General features: G+C 41.6%; 2 protein-coding genes across 4 annotated transcripts in view; both read left to right on the top strand.

The window, feature by feature from the left end:
- Positions 1–14,090, top strand: part of HEATR5B (HEAT repeat containing 5B) — a 51,555-nt gene extending 37,465 nt beyond the window's left edge. For 2 of the 3 annotated variants that reach the window (XM_042882213.1, XM_042882214.1), the window contains exons 32-36: positions 2,669–2,938; positions 4,309–4,533; positions 7,428–7,579; positions 10,487–10,700; positions 12,151–14,090. In XM_042882213.1, coding sequence (XP_042738147.1) covers positions 2,669–2,938; positions 4,309–4,533; positions 7,428–7,579; positions 10,487–10,700; positions 12,151–12,455 — 1,166 coding nt within the window. In that variant the 3' untranslated portion in view covers positions 12,456–14,090. The remainder of the gene's footprint in view (positions 1–2,668; positions 2,939–4,308; positions 4,534–7,427; positions 7,580–10,486; positions 10,701–12,150) is intronic. The other variant, XM_042882223.1, reaches the window with a different exon arrangement.
- A 2,331-nt stretch (positions 14,091–16,421) lies between these two features.
- The window catches only part of STRN (striatin), a 63,174-nt gene continuing 60,071 nt past the window's right edge, over positions 16,422–19,524 (top strand). Inside the window, exon 1 of the mRNA XM_042892667.1 lies at positions 16,422–16,718. Within this exon, the coding sequence (XP_042748601.1) occupies positions 16,422–16,718 (297 nt within the window). The remainder of the gene's footprint in view (positions 16,719–19,524) is intronic.

Below are 19,524 nucleotides of genomic sequence, written 5' to 3'. Positions count from 1 at the left end.
TCATTACGATTGGAAAAGACCTCTAAAATCATCTAGTCCAATTGTTTCATTGATGTTTATCTATTGACTGGATCTTAGCATTTCATTGATTTGTGAATCTTAGTGGTGTCTTGTGGTGTGTTGGGTCCTGTGGTGTCTCCCTGTCAGGACTGGCAGGCATGAGGTGAGCTAATTGCTACTGGAACCAGTGTGAAAATTTGATTACTAACCAAGAGTTCTTGTCTGGAAGTGAAGTGGACTGGTATCTTGGTTCTGAACTGTCATGTAGGGTGTGTCTTCAACCAAAAGCTTTGAGAACAGGGTGTGCAAACAGGAGCAAGGGAAGACGTGCTTGTGCCACCCAAAAGTCCTTCTCAAGACTGTGTAGGATTGCTCGAGTCAGCATAATGATGGCAGTGACAGGCAGCAACATACAGTCTGCTGATTAAGGAACAGTCACCTCTGGGAAATCAGAAGTCTAATGACCTGCCTTGAAAATTCAGATGAAACTCCTAATGTGACTGTACTCGAGGTGCTTGTCCATGCAGGGCTAGGGGTGAGGTTGATCTCATCAGTGGGTTATGAAGGAAATGCGTGTGAAGGTAAGCAGACTGTGTAGTGTCTGGAAAGCCAAATGGAGAAATGGCATATTCTTCACTAAGATCTTGCAGAGACAGGAGCCTGAGATGCATGCCTCACATAAGGGTGGACAGGCAAAGGCTGTGCTGGAATATGGAGCATGGGACTCCTACAGTGGTGGAGACTGAGAGGTTGTGGCATCCAGCAGCAAAAAGCTTTCTCTTATCTCCATTCATCTGGTTAGAGAACCTTGCAGGACTGTCAAGAGAAAAACAAAGTGTTGGAGTAGGCATCTGGACTAGACATTCTTCTATTCTGGATCAGAACTAGTACCTGTAAGAGGGACTGAAGGGTGATAGAGCAGTCAAAGACTTCTTGTTTGCCACAGACTGCTTAATCAAGAAGAAGAGGTGGATGAAGCCATATTAAATCAACTGGAAGAAGCCTTCCAATCACAAGCCTTGCGAGTCTCATGTAATCTTTTACCATCTGTGGGAAGGGTAGCTCTACAGAGTGTTCTGGGATATGTGGACCAGTAAGTTTGCCTTGTGTGTTGAAAGATTTTTGGAGTTAGTCCCCTTGGAAATAATTTCAGAGTTCAAGAATGTGATTGGGAAAAGTTAGCATAAACTTAGTAAGGGTAAATAAAGTCTAATCGCCTTCTGGTGGGTGATTACTGTGTGAATAATCTTGCAAAAGTTGTTTATATCACTGAAAAACTGGAGAGATGTGGACTGGATAGTTGAATCTGTGCATGTCTGCAATGCTGAATACTCAGTTATTGAACTGCGTTAGAAGAATGTGGCCAGTTAATCAAGGGAAATTTTCTTTTCACTTAAGCTTGCGAAGCTGTGTCTGGAGCTGTGTCTTGTTTTCTCAATCCTTTCTTTCCTATCCTGAGTAATGGAGGTGTTGACAAAGGTTTAAGTCCAGTGAAGGTCCAATTAGATGCTTGGGAAGATAAGAATGGCAGGATGAGCAAGCTGAACTTATTTGGTTGCAGAAAAGAGTTAACAGGTGATTGAATGGCAATCTTCCCTTCTTAAAGGAGACTGAAGAAAAGAGCGAGCCAGACATTTCTGAAAAGGATATGATGAGATGACAGTGGATAGAAGAAGTAAAGCAGAAATCCACACAAAATATGAGGAAAAAGTATGATGCCATGGGGCATTTATTGTATCTGGTTAGGTTAGATCTGCCATGTTTTATTTTACTTCAAGGAAGAAAAGTAAAACCTAAAGGATGTGTTTCTTACTAAGGAAAACTACTATATGGTTCTGGCACTGTGTGCTGTTAGGAGAAAACTTAGCTTTTACCCATTTTCTAAGTGAAGACAGAGAGGGGATTTTGTTAGAATTTGAGGAACCAGCATAGCTAAAATGTAAGCTCTGTTCCTTCATGTGAATTAATTGAATTGTTTGCTATCGGTCTGGTAAGTTGCTTTTTTCAAATCAGGAAATGTGAAAACTCTAGCAATCATTTAAATTCACAGGGGCTCTGTGAGGGTGGTTCAGGCCAGTTTTGATGTGCTGAATCTCTGTTACTGTTTTATGGGAGAAGGCAGGACTGCAGCTGGCTGAGCTGCCATTCAAAAGAGAGCCTTTCTAAATTGAATGCACTGAAATTGTGGAGTTAGACATAGAATCCTACTATGCTTTTCTGTTCTCTTATTTCATGGCTAGCTTAGGCTGAAATAAGATCTGTCAGTGTTGAACACTTAATTTATAGCCATTAAATTAAAAAAAAATACTGTAATGACTATTTATTTGACAGTCATTGCCTTTAATTTTGCCATTAGAATGAGAAAGAAAAACTTGCCGCGTTTTTATTTTGTTACTACTTTGTTATTTCTAGTTCAGAATGGTTTTTTAGAACTATTGCTGCAATTACAATTATTCTAAAGCATCTTAAACCCCTTTAAGTCCTTCAAACTAGAATATTTATTTTGACGCGAGTCGTGTTTATAATATCTTTGTTTGAAGCAACTATTTTCTGTGGATTTTTAACTGTTTTTTTTTTTTTTTTTTTTTTTTTTAGTGTTTTATATAATCTTTGATATGGAATCTCTTTTTCTAACTGTATCCTCAACAATTATTTCCTTTTTTTCCAGATGAAGAGGATATTGGAGAAAAAGAAAATCCTCTTGCTTTAGGAGAGGGAGGTGAGACTGGTGGTCTTGTACCTGGAAAATCTCTAGTATTTGCAGCCATGGAATTGCTCATGTTTATCCTGGTACGACACATGCCCCATCTAAGTTCCAAAGTGTCAGATTCTCCAAGTCACATTGCTGCCAAATCCCACCTTTCTGAGGAGAGTGCTCGTCTTGTGGCTGCCACTGTCACTATACTGTCTGACCTACCTTCTCTCTGTTCTCCAGCAGGTAAAGTATTGACAAAAGACATGAATGGTTACTGTATGGGATCCTGTGAGCTTATGATACTAAAACAAAATCAAATTCTTATATGATGTTTAAAGGTCATCTGTTGAAAGTGTTGCTTAGGTTCTAGAATAAACTAGGAGCTCAGGCTTCTCCAGTGATTCAACATTAAGAAAATGGCTTCAAGTCTGCATGTGTGCTGTAAGTTTGCTGAGGAAATGAGTTCTATATCATTATTGTTTCTTTTTCCCGCTTCTTTTTTTTTTTTTTTTTTTTTTTCAAACCTCCTGATTTTGACCAATTTTAATCATGTTGTGAAAGACTGACATCTAAGCAGTAATTAAATTCCTGAGAAGTTCAGGAGAAGCAGAATTTTGATGAAAAAGAACCACACTGAGGAAAAACTAGCACAATTTAGCTCTGCTGCACTTTGCTTTTCAGCCATTGGCTGTCAGTCATCCCAAAAGTAACTCTAAACTAAATAAAGCTTTCTTCTGTCCAGGGAGGCTGTCACAAAGGATATGCATAAACTAGGGTAATTGCACTTAGTGCAGTTCAGTTGTAAAGTACACAAATTTGTGGGTAGTTTCTACAGATGTGGAAAAATGAGGCACAGAAAAGATTAAGAATTAAATGTGGAAAGAGACTTTGCTGTCTGAAATGAGTTGTAGATTGATATTATACACCTAAGCCCATTAGCGCCCTTCTTTCATTCCTGCACTTGCTTGGAGTCTGTATGGATTATTGAAACTACTTTTAATGAAGTTCCCATGTGTCTAAAGTCAGATCGTGTTATTTGACCAGTACTTCTTGAGTTTGCACAACTTGCACCTTTAGGGCTTGCTGCACAAAATTTAGATGCTTTTCTGATGTCATCAACAGATATGTAAGAGGTAGGAGCACTTTGTCTCTTTTGTAGAGTAATCAAATGGTTACAAATTTTACCCAAGACATGAAACACTCTGAACTTCCTTCTTACTTCTGAGGCTTGTAATACACACCTGCTTCCTTGGATAGTGCCCTGACTTTGGATACCTGTTCACAGATCTGTTGTTGTAGTTTTTTTTTGTTTTTTTTTTTTATAAGACCTTAGACAAGTACAGATGGTGTTTCAAGATAATTAACTTTCTGATGGCATCCATGAGAAAGTCTAACTCCTTTTTGCCATGTAGGACAAAGTTAAAAGCTAATGATATACTTTGAGAGTACTGGTGAATGGATTTGGTGATAAAATACTGAATTCTACGTACTAGTTTGTTACCTGAATTGTAGTTTGTCTTTCTAGCCATGTATATCCATTTTGGGAATACTGAAGAAGTTTCCTACTGCACTGTTTGGAAATAACTTCAGAAATTCTACTTTGTCTTGTTTAGGTTGTATGACAGTCCTGCCTACTATCCTATTTCTGATTACGAGAGTATTGAAAGAAACAGCTGTAAAATCAGCAGACAATCAGGTCCCACCTCCAGTCAGTGCAGCACTTCAAGGGATAAAAACTATTGTTACTCTTCCAACAGTCAAGACTGATGAAACTCAAAACCAGTGGGCAAGTCTTATTCGCAGTACTTTGGCATCTATCCTGGAATACTCACAACCTGGTAAGTGATTTTGCAGTGGAGGAAACCTAAAACAGAACTGGCTTTTGCTTTAGTGAAAAGACAAGTATTGTATCTGCCTATAATTTAACAGGTTGCATGCCTGAGGATTGGGATTTAAAAGCGGTGGATAAATTGCTTCTAAAACTGAAATGGAAGGAAGATCTGAGTGCACACAGCTTAACTAAAATAATAACTTAGTTAATAACTTAACTAAAATAAAATCTGAATGAGTTCCAAGCTGCGTTCACATCATTTCCTAGGCCATGCCTCAATTTCTCTGGTTACTGGCAACTCTAAACATATTGTCAAGGCTGGAACAGACCATAATTTCCACTCCTCCTTTCCTTTTTCCACAGGATACCAGCTAGCTTAAAGGAAAAGGGAATTTAGTTACCAAAACAGTGTTTGTAGAAAGAACCAATCTGTTTACTGAGTCTATTTGTTCAGTACAGTACTTGGACTCAACACCTTGAATTAAACCTCAAAAAAGCAGACTGTATCTTATAAGTGCTTGCTGACAAGATTTGTGTAGTCTTAATGACAGTAAGCGTTAACGTGTATGAAGACAGCAATGGATAATTGTGGCAAGGTTCATGCTGGAGTAAGAGATACACAATTCTGTTGCAAGCTGTCAGTGGTTAGAAAAAATCCTACTCCTGCCAAAAAAAAGCCTGTTAGCCATCAGCAGGATTTCTGCTGTGTCTTGTTTAGTGAACTACAGGCTACTTCTGTTGGCTCACATTTGTGCTTTGCCTTGCTCTTCAAAAAGTGAAAAAGATGTAGTCTCAGCTGCATGGTTAGCAAAGAGGGAGACAAAGATTTGTCATTTGCTTAATGGCAGTTCAGCCCAAAAGACATCCCATTACATTCCTGAGGAACCATTTATAATCTGAAGAGAAGCTTGAATGGAGTTACTCATGTGGGATAGGTAATTGCAAATGATCCTGAAAATGTCTGAAGGGGAAGGATCGGTGCATTTGTGTAATCCGAGTCAGAATTCTAATTTGATCTGTCATATCAGCTCATGTCTTCCAGCCATTTGTTACTCTAGAGTTTCTCCAGTTCACCTTTCCACAAACATTACTGCCTTTATGCTTTATGCAGACTTCTGAAATTTTTCAGAAGCTCCTTGCAAGAGTGTAAATTTTCCTGTTCCTTTCCAGTCTTCTGTGAACACATCGCACAAGAATATAAGTGAGGTCTGTTGCATGCAATTTTGTTTCAAAGAACATTAGCAAACCCCCCCCACAAAAAACACCAAGAGAACACCACTATGTTTCTCACTTAATGTCTAGAGTCATTTTCTGAAGTGAGTTTTCACGTCATGGCTAAAGCCAATCTAACAGCTAGCTGATAACTGTAAAAAGGATGTCATGCTATCCTTGGTTTTGCTGAGTATATAGATGTTGCTGCTTTGGTTCTGCTCTCCCTTGAGAGTCTTAACAACTTAGCCAACAAAACCAGCAGAAAAGTACTGAATTTTCTTTTTCCCTGCTGGTGTGACTTGAATGATATCTATGAAGAGCTGATGCAGTCAGGAAAAGGATGACAGTTGCAAGTACAGATGAATTTGAAAAGAAAGGAAGGTTGAATAGGACTACCATTTTTTTGTTTGTGGCAGGTAGATGTCAGATCAGCCTATTTGTTATGTAGGAGCTCATGGTAAGTTACAGTTGTTGCTGTGCTGGTTATCAGTCTTTTACTCTGCTGAATCAGCTGAAGAGAACAAAAAAGGGAAGCCAACTATTTTTAATGGGAAAAAGATTTCAAAAATACGTTTTCACCCTTTGTTTACACATGGGAAACAAAAATGTGGTTTGTTCAGAGAAAAAGTGTGGGTGATATTTTTGGCTCGCTATTTGTTTTGGAAAGTTCGAATCACTTTATTGAAAGAGCCTTTGGAAAAGAATTGTTCAGCTTTAGATTTTCAGTCACAGTCAATAACAACAAAAAAGTGATTCAGTAATGAATAAATGTGCACTTGTATGCAGTTGCAAGTCATTTCAAATACAGAATCACAGAATCACAGAATTGTAGGGGTTGGAAGGGACCTCCAGAGATCATCGAGTCCAATCCCCCTGCCAAAGCAGGTTCCCTACAGCAGGTCGCACAGGTAGGCATCCAGGCAGGTCTGGAACATCTCCAGAGAAGGAGACTCCACCACCTCCCTGGGCAGCCTGTTCCAGTGCTCCGTCACCTCACTGTAAAGAAGTTCTTGCGCACGTTTGTGCGGAACTTCCTATGCTGCAGTTTCCAGCCGTTTCCCCTTGTCCTGTCTCCACTCACCACTGAAAAGAGTCCGGCCTCGCCATTCTGCCCCCCACACCTTAGATATTTATAGACCTGGATCAGGTCCCCTCTCAGTCTCCTTTTCTCAAGGCTGAACAGACCCAGTTCACTCAGCCTTTCCTCATAGGGGAGATGCTCCAGGCCCTTCACCATCTTCGTGGCCCTCCGCTGGACTCTTTCCAAGAGATCCCTGTCTTTTTTGTACTGGGGAGCCCAGAACTGGACGCAGTACTCCAGATGAGGTCTTACCAGGGCAGAGTAGAGGGGGAGGATCACCTCCTTTGACCTGCTGGCCACGCTCTTTTTAATGCAGCCCAGTAAGCCATTGGCCTTTTTGGCCACAAGGGCACACTGCTGGCTCATGGCCAACCTGTCGTCCACCAGGACACCCAGGTCCCTTTCCGCAGAGCTCCCCTCCAGCAGCTCATCCCCCAACCTGTACTGCTGCATGGAATTATTCCTCCCCACATGCAAGACTCTACACTTGCGTAAATGTAAAAAAAGAAAATACATTTCTTTTTAAGTTTGTCTGCATTCAGTGGGTTTTACTTTACTCTGAAAAGCATTCAGAATTTATCTAACAACCTGTTTGGTTCTTTTTTCAGAAGCCTCCAAGCCTGTTCTCGATGAAGTAAGCGTACTTACAGCTATTGCTCTCTTCCTTTGGTCAGCAAGCACTGAAATAATTGGAGTACAGTCTTTACAGAGTGGATGTATAAACAGATTTAAAAATGCATTAAATTCCAGTGATCCTTGGGTAAGATCACAATACAGGAATTTGAATGATATACAGCTGGAAAAAAATAGTAATTGTAATATATTTGCTATGTTTCCTGAATGTTCTGTGGGAGCTTTACTTCAGAGACAGATCCTGCTTGTCAAAATAACTAGAATTTTCAGTGGTGCATTATAGAAACTCCATAATGAACAAAAGAAACAAGACAAATTACTTTTTGGTAATATCTGCTCATGGCCTTGTGCCAAGTTTATGACTTGTAGCTTTCAGAAAGAAAAAAACCTGTGAAATGTTTAACAAATGAAAAAGAATGGCTACTAGAGAGCAGTGACAGTTTTACAGTAAAACTGATTTATTGTAATACAAACTAAACCATGTTTTCTGCAGATAAAATTACAGCCCACATTCCTGATGAATTTTGTTCTGTGCAAAACCTATGCTTATTTTAAATGTTCATACAAAATTCAGTTGAGAAAAATCTGTGTTCTGTGGTCACCATCAAAGGCATCTACAGCTTGTGAATCATCTTTCTTGATTTCTGTTCTGTCCTTTGGTTTGTCTTTATGAATCGTTTTCTAAATTATCTTACTGATGAGAAACAAACTTTTAGCCTAGTTTTGCTCAATCAGATTAATATACTTCATAGGTAAGCTTAAGTGTTCCAGCCGTGTCTTAGTTTGAGCAGCTATACAAATCAGCAGGTAGGAACTAACAATAAGTAAAATCTGTAGTGTTTCCACAAGCAAGTACTGCAGAGATTCCTCGGAAGAAAATGCTGACGTGTTTAGTGTCACATCAAGACATTCAGAATCCTCTTGAGAGCAAGAATTCTTCTCTTCATAAGGGCTGGCATTTTCCGACAGGGGCAAGAAACTCAGTTGGTTCTTTGCTGAAGCCTAACTTTGAATGAAAAGCTGCTTAAGATTTTAGTGTGTGAATGGAAGTGTCAGCTCTGTGAAGTGGAAACTTTTACGTCTTACTCTCAGCTCTGAATAAACACACAAACGGTGAAAAGAAGTACCTCTTTGCCCACCCTGCTGGAAAGCTGTCAGTGAGCAGGAACTTAGCACTAATTCTGTAATTCACAGGAAGTGCTTTGACAGGAACCAGATCATGTCCACTCTCCTCACTGACGTGCAGAGCATGTACTCTGTGATGCTTGTTGTTGGTTCACTGTAGTTTTTAAATATAAAGCAGTCACTGCTGAGTGCAGTTACTAGACATTTATAATAGAAGCACTGAACCAATTAGGAAACAAACCAACTCTTTTAAAGAAATACCATTGTCTTAAAGATCAGAAACATTTTTGGAACTGCTACCACTTGCAGAAGACTGGGTGATAGTTGAGCTGCATAGTAGTGTCTTTAAGACAAGTTCATTTTCTGGAGCTGTAGGCTCTCATTTTGATAGGCCCTTCTCTCTTGATGCTAATTAGTAAGTTTTACAGGAGATGTGCCTTAGGAGAAGCCCTGGTTTTGCCTCTCAGAAGTTCTTGGAAAACTTCTCTGAATGTGGAGTATCAAAAGTTATATACATATGCATACAGTTGTATATGCTTCAGTGGAATTCTGCTGTCAGATGAAGTTGTAAAACTGCACCTACTTCAACTATGGATGTTTAAAACAGAAAAAAAGCAAAAACAAAGCAAAATGGCCCCTTACTCCTTATTTTTAAATTTAATAACCTTAACAGCTAGTCAGGAGTTTTCAAAATGTCAGCAGAAAGAGGAAGAAATTACTTGGAGTAGTATGGAGCGTATAGGGAAATAATTTATTGAAAATGGCCAAAGATTTTTCTCCCAATACCTGGCAAAGCATATTTTCTACCATGGAGCTCTCTTAAAAAAAGCATGGAAATGGTACTTGAGGAACTGTTATTATTTCAGGCTTCAAACATTAAGCTGAACAGAAAACTTGCAGTCGTATATTAACAGCAAAGTGAGCTGCCTAACTTGTGTTTTCTTATTATTAGCTTATATTCTCTTTTATTTAATGTTTTCATTTATGCATCTCTTTTTTCCAGTTATCCCCTCACAGATCACTGTGTTTAATAATACTTAGGAATGTTCCCATTCAGAACATGCTTGATAACTTATCCTGTTGTAGCTTGAGTGTGGTTTGAAAACCTGTAGTGTTTTATCCTCATTCTTGCTGTGGGGCTTTACCCTTTCAAAGGGCCAGCGTTGTTTGTGTGGCATTTTGGAGCAAGAGTTTTTTTGAACCCAAATCATGTTCATTCTAAAGAAGATTATCACTAAGTCATTTTCCCAAATGTTAATTTCAATATTTCCTGCTTCTAGTAGGAAAAAGGAGGGCTGGGGAAGGAAGAGAAAAAGGAAGGATCGAAGGAGACGGTTCTATGATGAAGCCTCCTCTATACCTATGTGTATATTTTTATGCTATTACCAGCACAAGGTGGAGACATAGAAGGAAGGATGTACCTGCCACTTCTGGCCACAGCCTTGGCTTATGTTAGGGCATAAGGTCACTTTGAGATCTGAATCATTTTTATAGACTGTGTTACTCATCTGAGACTGGAAAACTGTGTAATGATTTTGAAGTTGCATCCACTCTTAGAGTTGATAGTTATGGAACTTTACAATGTAGTTCTCTGTGGTCCTATGTGATTGTTTAATATGATGCTAACTGTCCCTTTCTTTTCTGAGTCCGTGCTGACCACCATTTTATACCTGCAGTTAACTCTAATTACCTTCTTTTATTGAAAACTGGGCTAGTATAATTTTAGTAAACAGCCTGTTTTGTTCTTTCCCTTATTCAGTATATTTCCTTCCCACTTACTCTGTTTTGTTGGGTTGTTTTGTTGTTTTGGAGTCGCGTATATCTCACACACACAGATAACTGATTGTGTTAGAATTCCTTGAGTTAGCAAGTAACTTGGAGGACAATGTATTTATCTTGATTTGATTAGGTTCAAGCCAAGTGTTACCAGCTTCTACTTTCTGTGTTCCAACATACCAATCGTGCTCTGTCAACTCCATACATTCATTCCTTGGCCCCTATAATGGTTGAGAAGTTGAAAGCTGTGGAAAGGAACCGCCCAACAAACAACCTAGAGCTGTTAGCAGTCCAGGAAGGAATTAAAGTCCTTGAAACACTGGTTGCCCTTGGTGAAGAGCAGAATAGTAAGTATTTAGTTTTTCTAGATAAATGTGTAATTGTAAAATAAAATGTTGAACATTAGAACTCTTGTAGATTGATAGCATACTCACAAAAAAAAATGCCCAATGCACTTTCATAATTTCATTACTGGAACTTGTGTATACACAAGCTCACATAGCATGTACAGTATGATATGCTGTAGCATTTCAGTTTCTGGTAATTCTGAAGCAAAATTTAAGTGTGAATTGAAGTAGTGGTATTCTCTTGTATTTAAATATGAGTAGAATGTACTGTTTAAATTTACTTTTTCCTGATGTTAGATACTATTTATTTTAACACCATTTTTATCAGGTTAGTTCTACCATCTCAATAAAGCTTATTTAAAGAGACCAAGAAATAAATTGTATTGGTTGCAAGATCTAGATCGTAGATGAAGCCTTCTGTTTGCTTTGGTAGATAGAATACAGTCTTCATAATTTCTTTCTCTTCACTTTGAATAGCTGAAACAATATAATAATTGAAAGATTTAGCCTGCAGATATTGAACTTAATCTGTATTTAAAGTTTAAATTGTAAAAATATTACTTTTTTTTTTTTTTTTTTTTTTACCCTAATATATTCCTGTTGATGTTTCTCTTCATTGATGATAACACTAAATGTATGTTTTCTTGAGTGTCGTCGTGCTTCTGGCCTAGTTTCTAATGAATAAAATTGGAGAATAACTGAAGTGAGTGAGGAAACAGAACATTTGATTTTTGCTAATGCTGACAGGAGGCAAGAATATATGTGTTGTCAAAACCTCTAGGATGAAATGATTAATATTCTAATAGTCTACAGAATTTTCAATAGATGACTTCCCATTAGTGTTAAAGTTCTCCAGAAGTTGCAGTTAACATGTTACACGTTTCAAGGCATACTTGTAGCCAGGTTAGGAAGAAATATTAGCCCTACTGCTTTGGTTTTGTTGGTGATTGTTGTTGTTCTAAAGGTAAACTCTGTGCTAGTGGCAGGTCTTGTTAGCTCTGTAAGTATTGTTACAGTGCTGTTTTTTGAAGTGCTAGCTCTGGAGATGGAGTTGCATGGTGAAAACAGTTCAGTTATGTTCAGTTGGGGAGGCTGCTTTTCCGATTCGGTTGAACTGTTTGTCTGTTGGCAGTGTTTTGAAGTCTTTAATAGCCACTCTACATTTTAAGATCTGTGATCTGCAATTGGATTGTGCAAACACTTCTAAAGATGTCAGGAACAAAATAACTGTGATGAACAGTGAGAAGCACAAGCCTGACAGGCAAGATTGGAGTGACCAAATGAGGGGAAGCACTCTTTATTTTGCTTATTTTTTTATTTGATCGTTTGTAATTACTGAGCTTATTGTCAATTCAGAAAACAAAAGTCACATCTATCAGACTAGAAACTTTTTGTTACTAGTTCTTTTTGTTTCATTCTGATCTGATTTTTTTTTTTCTTTCACGTTTAGGAGTCCAGTTGCTTGCGCTGCTTGTTCCCACTCTGATCTCCTACTTATTGAATGAAAATGCCTTTGCTTCTGCATCTACAGCATCTAAAGATCTTCACGAGTTTGCACTTCAGAATTTGATGCACATTGGACCACTTTACCCACATGCTTTCAAGACCGTAATGGGAGCTGCGCCTGAATTAAAAACACGCCTAGAAACTGCAGTCCGAGCTAGTCAGGCCAGCAAGGCAAAAGCAGCTGCTAGGCAACCACCACCCACAGTACATTCCACCCCAACAATTAAACTGAAAACTAGCTTTTTTTGAATTACTTTTATTATTTTTGGACCGTTACATTGTCTGAAGCACTACATTATCCCTGATATGTTACTGCAAATAAGTCTGTAATTTTGTGTAATTTGTATCTTAAAGGCTGTCTAATAGAGCTTTGTGTAATTATTTGAAATCTGTGCATTACAAGGGAAGTGGTGTTACTTGTATTTGTATAGCTTTTTGAGAAATCGAGTGTGATCATATTTATGAATTTGCAATATAAATTATCCACAGAAAAAAACCCACCTTGTTCTCTATCTCATGAAATCCTCTTATATTTTAAAAGAACCCTTAACCTTTCTGAATGGTGTTTGAAATCTGGTGGCTGTTATTGTACCATTGTGCTAACACAGTGGGGATGCAAGGAAGAGTGGAAACTTATGCAGTACTTACTGTGTACGTGGGGAATGTCAACAGTAGAAATATGCACTCTTTCTTTTTAAAACAAACTAGGGAAGAGAACTGCCAGACACTGTAGAGCTTTTCTGCTTGCATGGAAGGGGGAGAAGAAAAAAAAGACAACTTTCAGTCTTTCTCAAGGTAAACAGTCGAGCATGCTGTGTAATGAGTTGTCTTTCCCTTATGTGGTGTATCTTTCTTTTGGGTCCATTTTAATGCTTGAATAAAGCACTACAAAAGTCTAATGCCGTATTTCCTCTAACGACAGGAACAACATAAAAAATGAAACAAAACCAAAACAGTGCATTAGAAATTTATTTGAAAAAGAGGACTGCCTGCTGTCTGCATTTGTGTTGCTGTGGCTCTTGGCCCTGGCAAGGTGCAGTGTTAGCAGTCCCTCTATTCTGCCAGACACTGGTTGAAAATGATGGCTATGTGTACTGCATGTTGTTCAGATTCTAAGATATTTACTTCTTCCTGCAAAATTTTAATATCACCGGAGATGTTGTCTTTGATAAAGTTTGCAGAACCAAATGACTTTGCACCTGTGCTGACTGAAAGGGAGTAGAACACAAGAATGAGCAAGGCCCCCCAATTTTACTTTCTCCTACCTGGCTTCTCTCTTTTTTTTTTTTTAAATATGTGTGACCTTCCCTCACATTTGAGTGGGTTTGATTTGTTGCTTTTGGATCTGAAAGATAGCTCAAGTGCTGAACTAAGTGTACAGAAGAAGAGCTCAACTCCCAGTGGTCTGTCTGCCTTCTGCCACACCTCCCCCTTCTGTTAGCAGAGGTGCAGAATCATGTATTTTCTTGTATATACAAGACTGACTCACATGAAGATTTTGACACTGCTATTGAATTTACAGAGTTCCATAGGGATCTTTCTATGCATATTGCTTTATAGAGAAAAGTTTTGTAACTGGAAGACTGGGCTTGGACTACTGGGGTTTCATGTCTGATATTTTTCTGGATATAACAGGGCTCTGTAGAAACGGTGTATTTTAGGAGCTTCTACTTGAACCCAAGTGTAACAAAGGATAGTAAATAGAAATGAGCATGGTTAATAGTTGATTGAAATATTTGTAGATTGTTATTTTTGCATAGTCGTTTGCCTCTCATCTCTCATAACAGCTTATGTAACCCTTTGGGTACCTATGCAAAATGAAAGATAATGCTCTCTTGCCCTGTTGTATTGGATGTGGATAAAATGTATATTATAAATCTGAAAGTCTTTTACTTCAGACTGATTATTTTAGTACCAAAGTGAGAAAAGAAGTTTGCACCAAGGCAAGAGGAGCAAACTAATATTTCAAATGTCTTTTTCATAAGCATGTGAAGATTAACTTTCAAGTCTTTTCCATTTCCTACTGCAGTTAGAGATGCATGCAGCAGTGAAAATCATACTATGTTGTGCAGGAGGAAACGGATTTCACTATTCTCATCCTGTCATCTTTGTGTAGTGGGATTTAAATTCATCAAAGTTTATCACTTTCCTATAAGTGTTTCAAATATTACAATGCTCTTTTGCTCAGCAGTTGTTCTGAACCCTCTTAAATGTTTGAGAAAGTTCCATTAAAGCGTATAAGGAAACTCTCATTGTAGAATTGATCACAAAATATTTGCAATTAAAAATAAGGGCAGTCAAGAAGTTCTCTTCCTTGATAGTTCAGTAACTGATGACTGGTGTTTGCTGGAAAGGTTTGGTTTTTTTTTGTTTGTTTGTTTTTTTTAATCTACAATCAAGTCTGCCTTTACCTTAATTTTTTCTATCTCATCCCTTTGATGTTTCATTCACATTCTAGGTAATAATGAGATGCTGAACACTCAGAAAAGGGGTGAGATGAAGTGTAGTAAACAAGTATGGTGAAGACTATAGAAGAACAGTAACAATGTTGGTGGAAGGGAAAATAGTTCTGGGCAGTTGCAGAGGATTAGGAAAGGAGAGGGTTGGTTTTTTTTTGCGCGCTGTGACTGTGTACAACAGGTGCAACCTTAATTTGTGTATATGCCTCTCTTGTTTCTGATCTGTTTGGTTTTGTTGCTCCAGACACAAAAAGTATAACTGCATGATTTTACATCATAATTTTTGCATCAAACTTCATTTGATTAAAAAATGAAACTTGAACAGTTGGTAGTGCTTCTTGTTCTTCCTTCTGTTTTTTGATCATCCTCCCCTATTCATCTCTTTCTTCACTGCTGGCCATTTTACTGTGTGTTTTCATGAAGCTTGTTGCTATTTCCCCTTCACTTCTTTCCTCTCTCACCACTGTTTCCTTCCTTTCTTAGTGAGCCGTGATGTTCTGCCCTGTTTCTTTAAAAAGTTTCCCCCACAGAGCATTCCCTGTGGTGGGTTCTTGTTTCCCTCTCACCCCTTATCCTTTCTATCAGCTCACGTGTTTATCATTCCTCTCTTTAGAAGAGCTAAGAGGTTATCCACCCACCGCAGTCCCACCTCCTCAGGGCTGGTTACGAAGCAACAAACGCGAGTTCAGAACAGCCAGTAAGAAACAGGAAGCGCTGCTTGAGCAAGCAGAGTTGCGCAGGGCCTCTTTCTCTGTGCTGCAGGCTGAGCACGGCCCACAGCACGCAGTGTCTTGGCCACACCGCTCTCCTCCTGCATCGCTTCTCACATGGAGCTGATGGTGCTAATGTAGGGCATGCGTCTCTTCAGAAAGCTCTTGTGCTAATGGAGCAAGCAAACCATCTTTGTATGCCTAACAGCTTGTGCCCTTGGCCCATGGTGACAGCATCAGCCTCAGGAAGTCTTGTTTATCCTTTCAGAAGAGAAAGTGGTTGTTTCTGAGAAATGCTGTTGTATCTCCTTGTCAGTGTTCCAATAGGTAGGGAAGGGAAGCCAAAGTGCTCCCGGGATGGACTTGTAGCCTTCAGTGCTCTGGTAGAACTGTGTGGATCTGGCCCTGAGGGACACAGGAGGCATGGTGGGGGTGGGTTGGTGGTTGGCCTGGATGGTCTTGGAGGTCTTTTCCAACCTTAATGATTCTGTAAGTGTAAGACCAGTGCTCAGAATGTAGCCAAAACAGAAAGGAATTCAACAGCAACGACTTGAAAAGCTGGGATTTGATGGAGGGTTGTGCAAGACACTGCCCTTGTTATACCCACAAGTTGGGCTGCAAGTGTGCCAAAACCACTCAAACCCGGCTCTGAGGTGCAGATCAGCTTAAATCAAAGGGGCTTTTTAAATCAGGGCTCCGAGCTTTCCTCGATCCCCCGAACGGCAGTGCGCGGGAAGACCTTCGCTTGGCGCGGGCCCCGATCTAGCAGCAGGGAGGAGCCGCAGCAGCTGCTGCCTTTTCCCGCCCGCGCCGCGTGCCGCCGCCCCACAGAACTACGTTTCCCGGAGTGCCGCGCGGGCGGCAACGCGAAGCGCTCTGAGTTGTCCCCTGCGGGCCGCGGTAGCAGCCGGCGGGGGAGGCTGTCAGGCGGTGACGGCGGCGGGCGGGCGGGACGCGCCCAGGTTGTGCCGCTGCCGGGACGCGGCTGGGCGCGGCGGCGGCCGGCGGCGGTGGGGGCGGCGCGGCGCGGCAGACGCGGCCCGGCCATGGACGAGCAAGCGGGGCCCGGCGTTTTCTTCAGCAACAACAACAACAACAACGCGCTGCTGCTGCCGCCGCCGACGGGCGGGCCCGGGCTGGAGCCGGGCGAGGCGGCGGCGGCCGCGGCGGCGGCTGCGGCGGGAGGCGGCAGCGGAGGGGTCTCCGCCGGCGGCACCGCCGCGCCGGTGTCGGCGTCGCGGGCACAGTACAGCGTGCCGGGCATCCTGCATTTCCTGCAGCACGAGTGGGGCCGCTTCGAGGCGGAGCGCGCCGAGTGGGAGGCGGAGCGGGCGGAGCTGCAGGTAACGTCGCCACCCTGGCCCCCTCCCCGCGCCCCGCTGCGCCCCCGGCCCGCGGGGGGAGCGCCGCCCACCGGCCCCGGTTCCTCGCCGCCACTCGGAGGGGCGTGACATGGCGGCGGCCTGCGGGGGGCGGCCGGGTGGGACCTGGCCGGGAGGAGTCGGCCCCGCAGCCCCGGGGCCGAGGGGCGCGTTGTGAGGGCGCCGATAGCGATCTTGTGGTTTAGGAAACTTGTGAAGTGCTGGCCTGCAGCCACCGCGGTCGGGCGCTCCGGGATGCGCGCCTCGTATTAACGCTAATAACGGCGGGCGGCGCGGCCTGCGCCGCGGTGTTGCTCCGGCTTTGTTCACGAGGAAATCTCGGCTGTAAATCTTAACCGCCCGCAGTGCCGGGAGCCCCTTGTGGGTCCTTCCCAGCGCCGTGCTCGAGGCACAATGCTTCCTCCTGGGTCTCCTTCCCTTCCTCTTCCTTCCTGGCAGTTCTGTTCTTTCTGTTTCTTTCCTTGAAAGTACCGTCTGTGTCGAGAGTCTTAAGTCTGTTTAACAGCAAGAACCACTTATCTCTTTTGTTGTTGTTCTTTTGTTTTTCTTCATTTTTGTTTCAAGTTAGGAGGAAAGTCAGTTCCTTAGCCATACTTCCAATGGTAACATCAGGCAAACCCTCCCGGAGGGGAGTGGTGGCATGCCGTTCCTCACCAAGGGCTGCACCCCGTGTAGGAGTGCAAAGGAAGTGGCCATGAGCACAGGGGAGATGTGGTTTGTGTATTAGCTTCAGTGATTTGGTGAAAGATTTGCTCATAACATGGTTAGCGGGCATGGTGGTGGGTTGATGGTCAGACAAGGCAATTTTAGTGGTCTTTTCCAACCTTATTATTTTATGATTCTCTATTTTGTTCACAATATCTGATAAATACAGTATGGAAATTAACTAGCTTAGTTGCATATAATAAGAACGTTGCACGTCACATCCTAAGGTATTTACGAGACTCCAGTGGGTGTTTTTTCATCACCCATACAGATCTCACAGAGTGCTCTGGAGGAAAACGTGTTCCTTGGGAACAGAGTGGTTCTGCCAGTGCCCAGCAGCAGCAGAGCTGTGTATATCCTCAGTGCCCCTCCAGAGACCACTCCTGCACTCCGCTTCCCCAGCATCCCTCTGGGGAGCAGTGGGTGTCAGAGGTGAGCTAGCAGAAGAGGGGCCAAGCATATGCATGATGTGCCAAAGTCATGCGCTGTCAGCAGCAGGGCAGGAACACAACCCCAATACAAGCTGTTTGCTTGAACTCCTTTGGCTCTTGCCAAAATGTCTCAATAAAGCTATAATTAGCTGTGACTGGCATCGCCACAAGCTGCAACAGCATTTATCTACTGCAGAGTCATGTTCAGGAAGGTGCAAAATTCTTGGCTGTCCCTGCAGACATCGAGTGTGTGACGTCTGCCATGACCGTTCACAGCTGAATGCTCTTTGATCCATGTGAGAGGTTTGTGTTGTGGCTTTGGCAGCAGCAAGGGGGCTCTGAGCGATGGTACATGCAAGCCCCACGATGAGCAGAGTTAATTAAAGGCAGATTCCACGTTCCTCCTGAAGCTCTTCATTGGCCTGGATGCTGTGGAGTGTTTAACAGAATAATGGCAGTCGGAGGTCACATAGTTTCTGTCTCTCTAGATAAAGATGCAGTGCTCCTGGTTGTACTCCAAGGTCTTCTGGCCAGTGTAAATTAAATGCTAGGCTGTCTGCTCTCTTGGGAGGCCATGTGGCAGAGATCCTGCTTTGTATGGTATTCTCTGTGTGCCACATATTTTGTCTGTAGTGCATCTTGCTCCTTAGAGGCAGACTTCTGTTCTCTGGTTCTTTAGCACCATAATACTGAAGTCCCTCAGATGCTGCTGTGCTTGGCTGCTGCTCTGTGCTTGACAGTTACTTGAGCTGTACTCACTCTGAAAAACACCTCATAAGTCAATCCAACTGTGATTTCCTGTCTTCCTTTTCTTCCCCTCTGGGCTTCTTTTCCTCTTTTTTCCTCCCTTTGCAATTACTTGTGTGGAATTCCATGTGATGCTCAGGTAGTGTACCTTCCTGTTGTGCTGCAGGCTGCCTGCTCAGGAGACACCCTTGCTGCAGTTCAGAAAAATACATGAGTTGATATGCCAGGTAACTGGTTCTGTTCATACTTGCTGGCCTAGTTGCTGCTTTTTCAAGGTTTTTCTGCCTGTTGCGTGTTCTGCCTATAGTTCTGTTCTGCCTATAGTTTGCTTTCCCTGGCAAATATCCATGTTTACTCTGATTTTCTAATTATTTTTCTTTAATCTTTAAAAATGGTTCTTGCCTCTGTTACATAATTTTCCCATTCAGAGGCCTTCAATATTTATATCTTCGCGAGTACCATCAACAAGCTGCATGTTTTGAGGCAAACTGAAAGCAGTCATACAGGGCTCCCCTTGATGCTTATCTGCTAATTATGTATTTCATTATTAACATTTGCTTCGTGTTTACGGTACTTCGACATCTGCAGATTGAAGAACTATCCCAAGAATAAGCTTTCATGGTGCCTTGTAGTGATAATTCACTGAGTATCGACTTGATGAATCTTCCTTCTAGTGTTAACAAACCATGTGCTTAATGCTGTCATTTATTTTCACATCTTTTCAGAAAGCAGTAACTTTCTTTTTCCCACGTTCCGTGGCAGCTGCTTGGGAGAGTTGACAAGAAAGGATTTCCTGTTCTGCAAAGTACTTCAGCTCCAATTTTATTTTATTTTATTTTATTTTATTTTATTTTATTTTATTTTATTTTATTTTATTTTATTTT

Source organism: Lagopus leucura, unplaced genomic scaffold, assembly GCF_019238085.1.
Source record: "Lagopus leucura isolate 7727_CA_CO unplaced genomic scaffold, USGS_WTPT01 Super-Scaffold_73, whole genome shotgun sequence".
Lineage (NCBI taxonomy): Eukaryota > Metazoa > Chordata > Aves > Galliformes > Phasianidae > Lagopus > Lagopus leucura.
The sequence above is the reverse complement of the archived record's forward strand: the minus strand, read 5'-3'. Positions and strand labels throughout refer to the sequence as shown.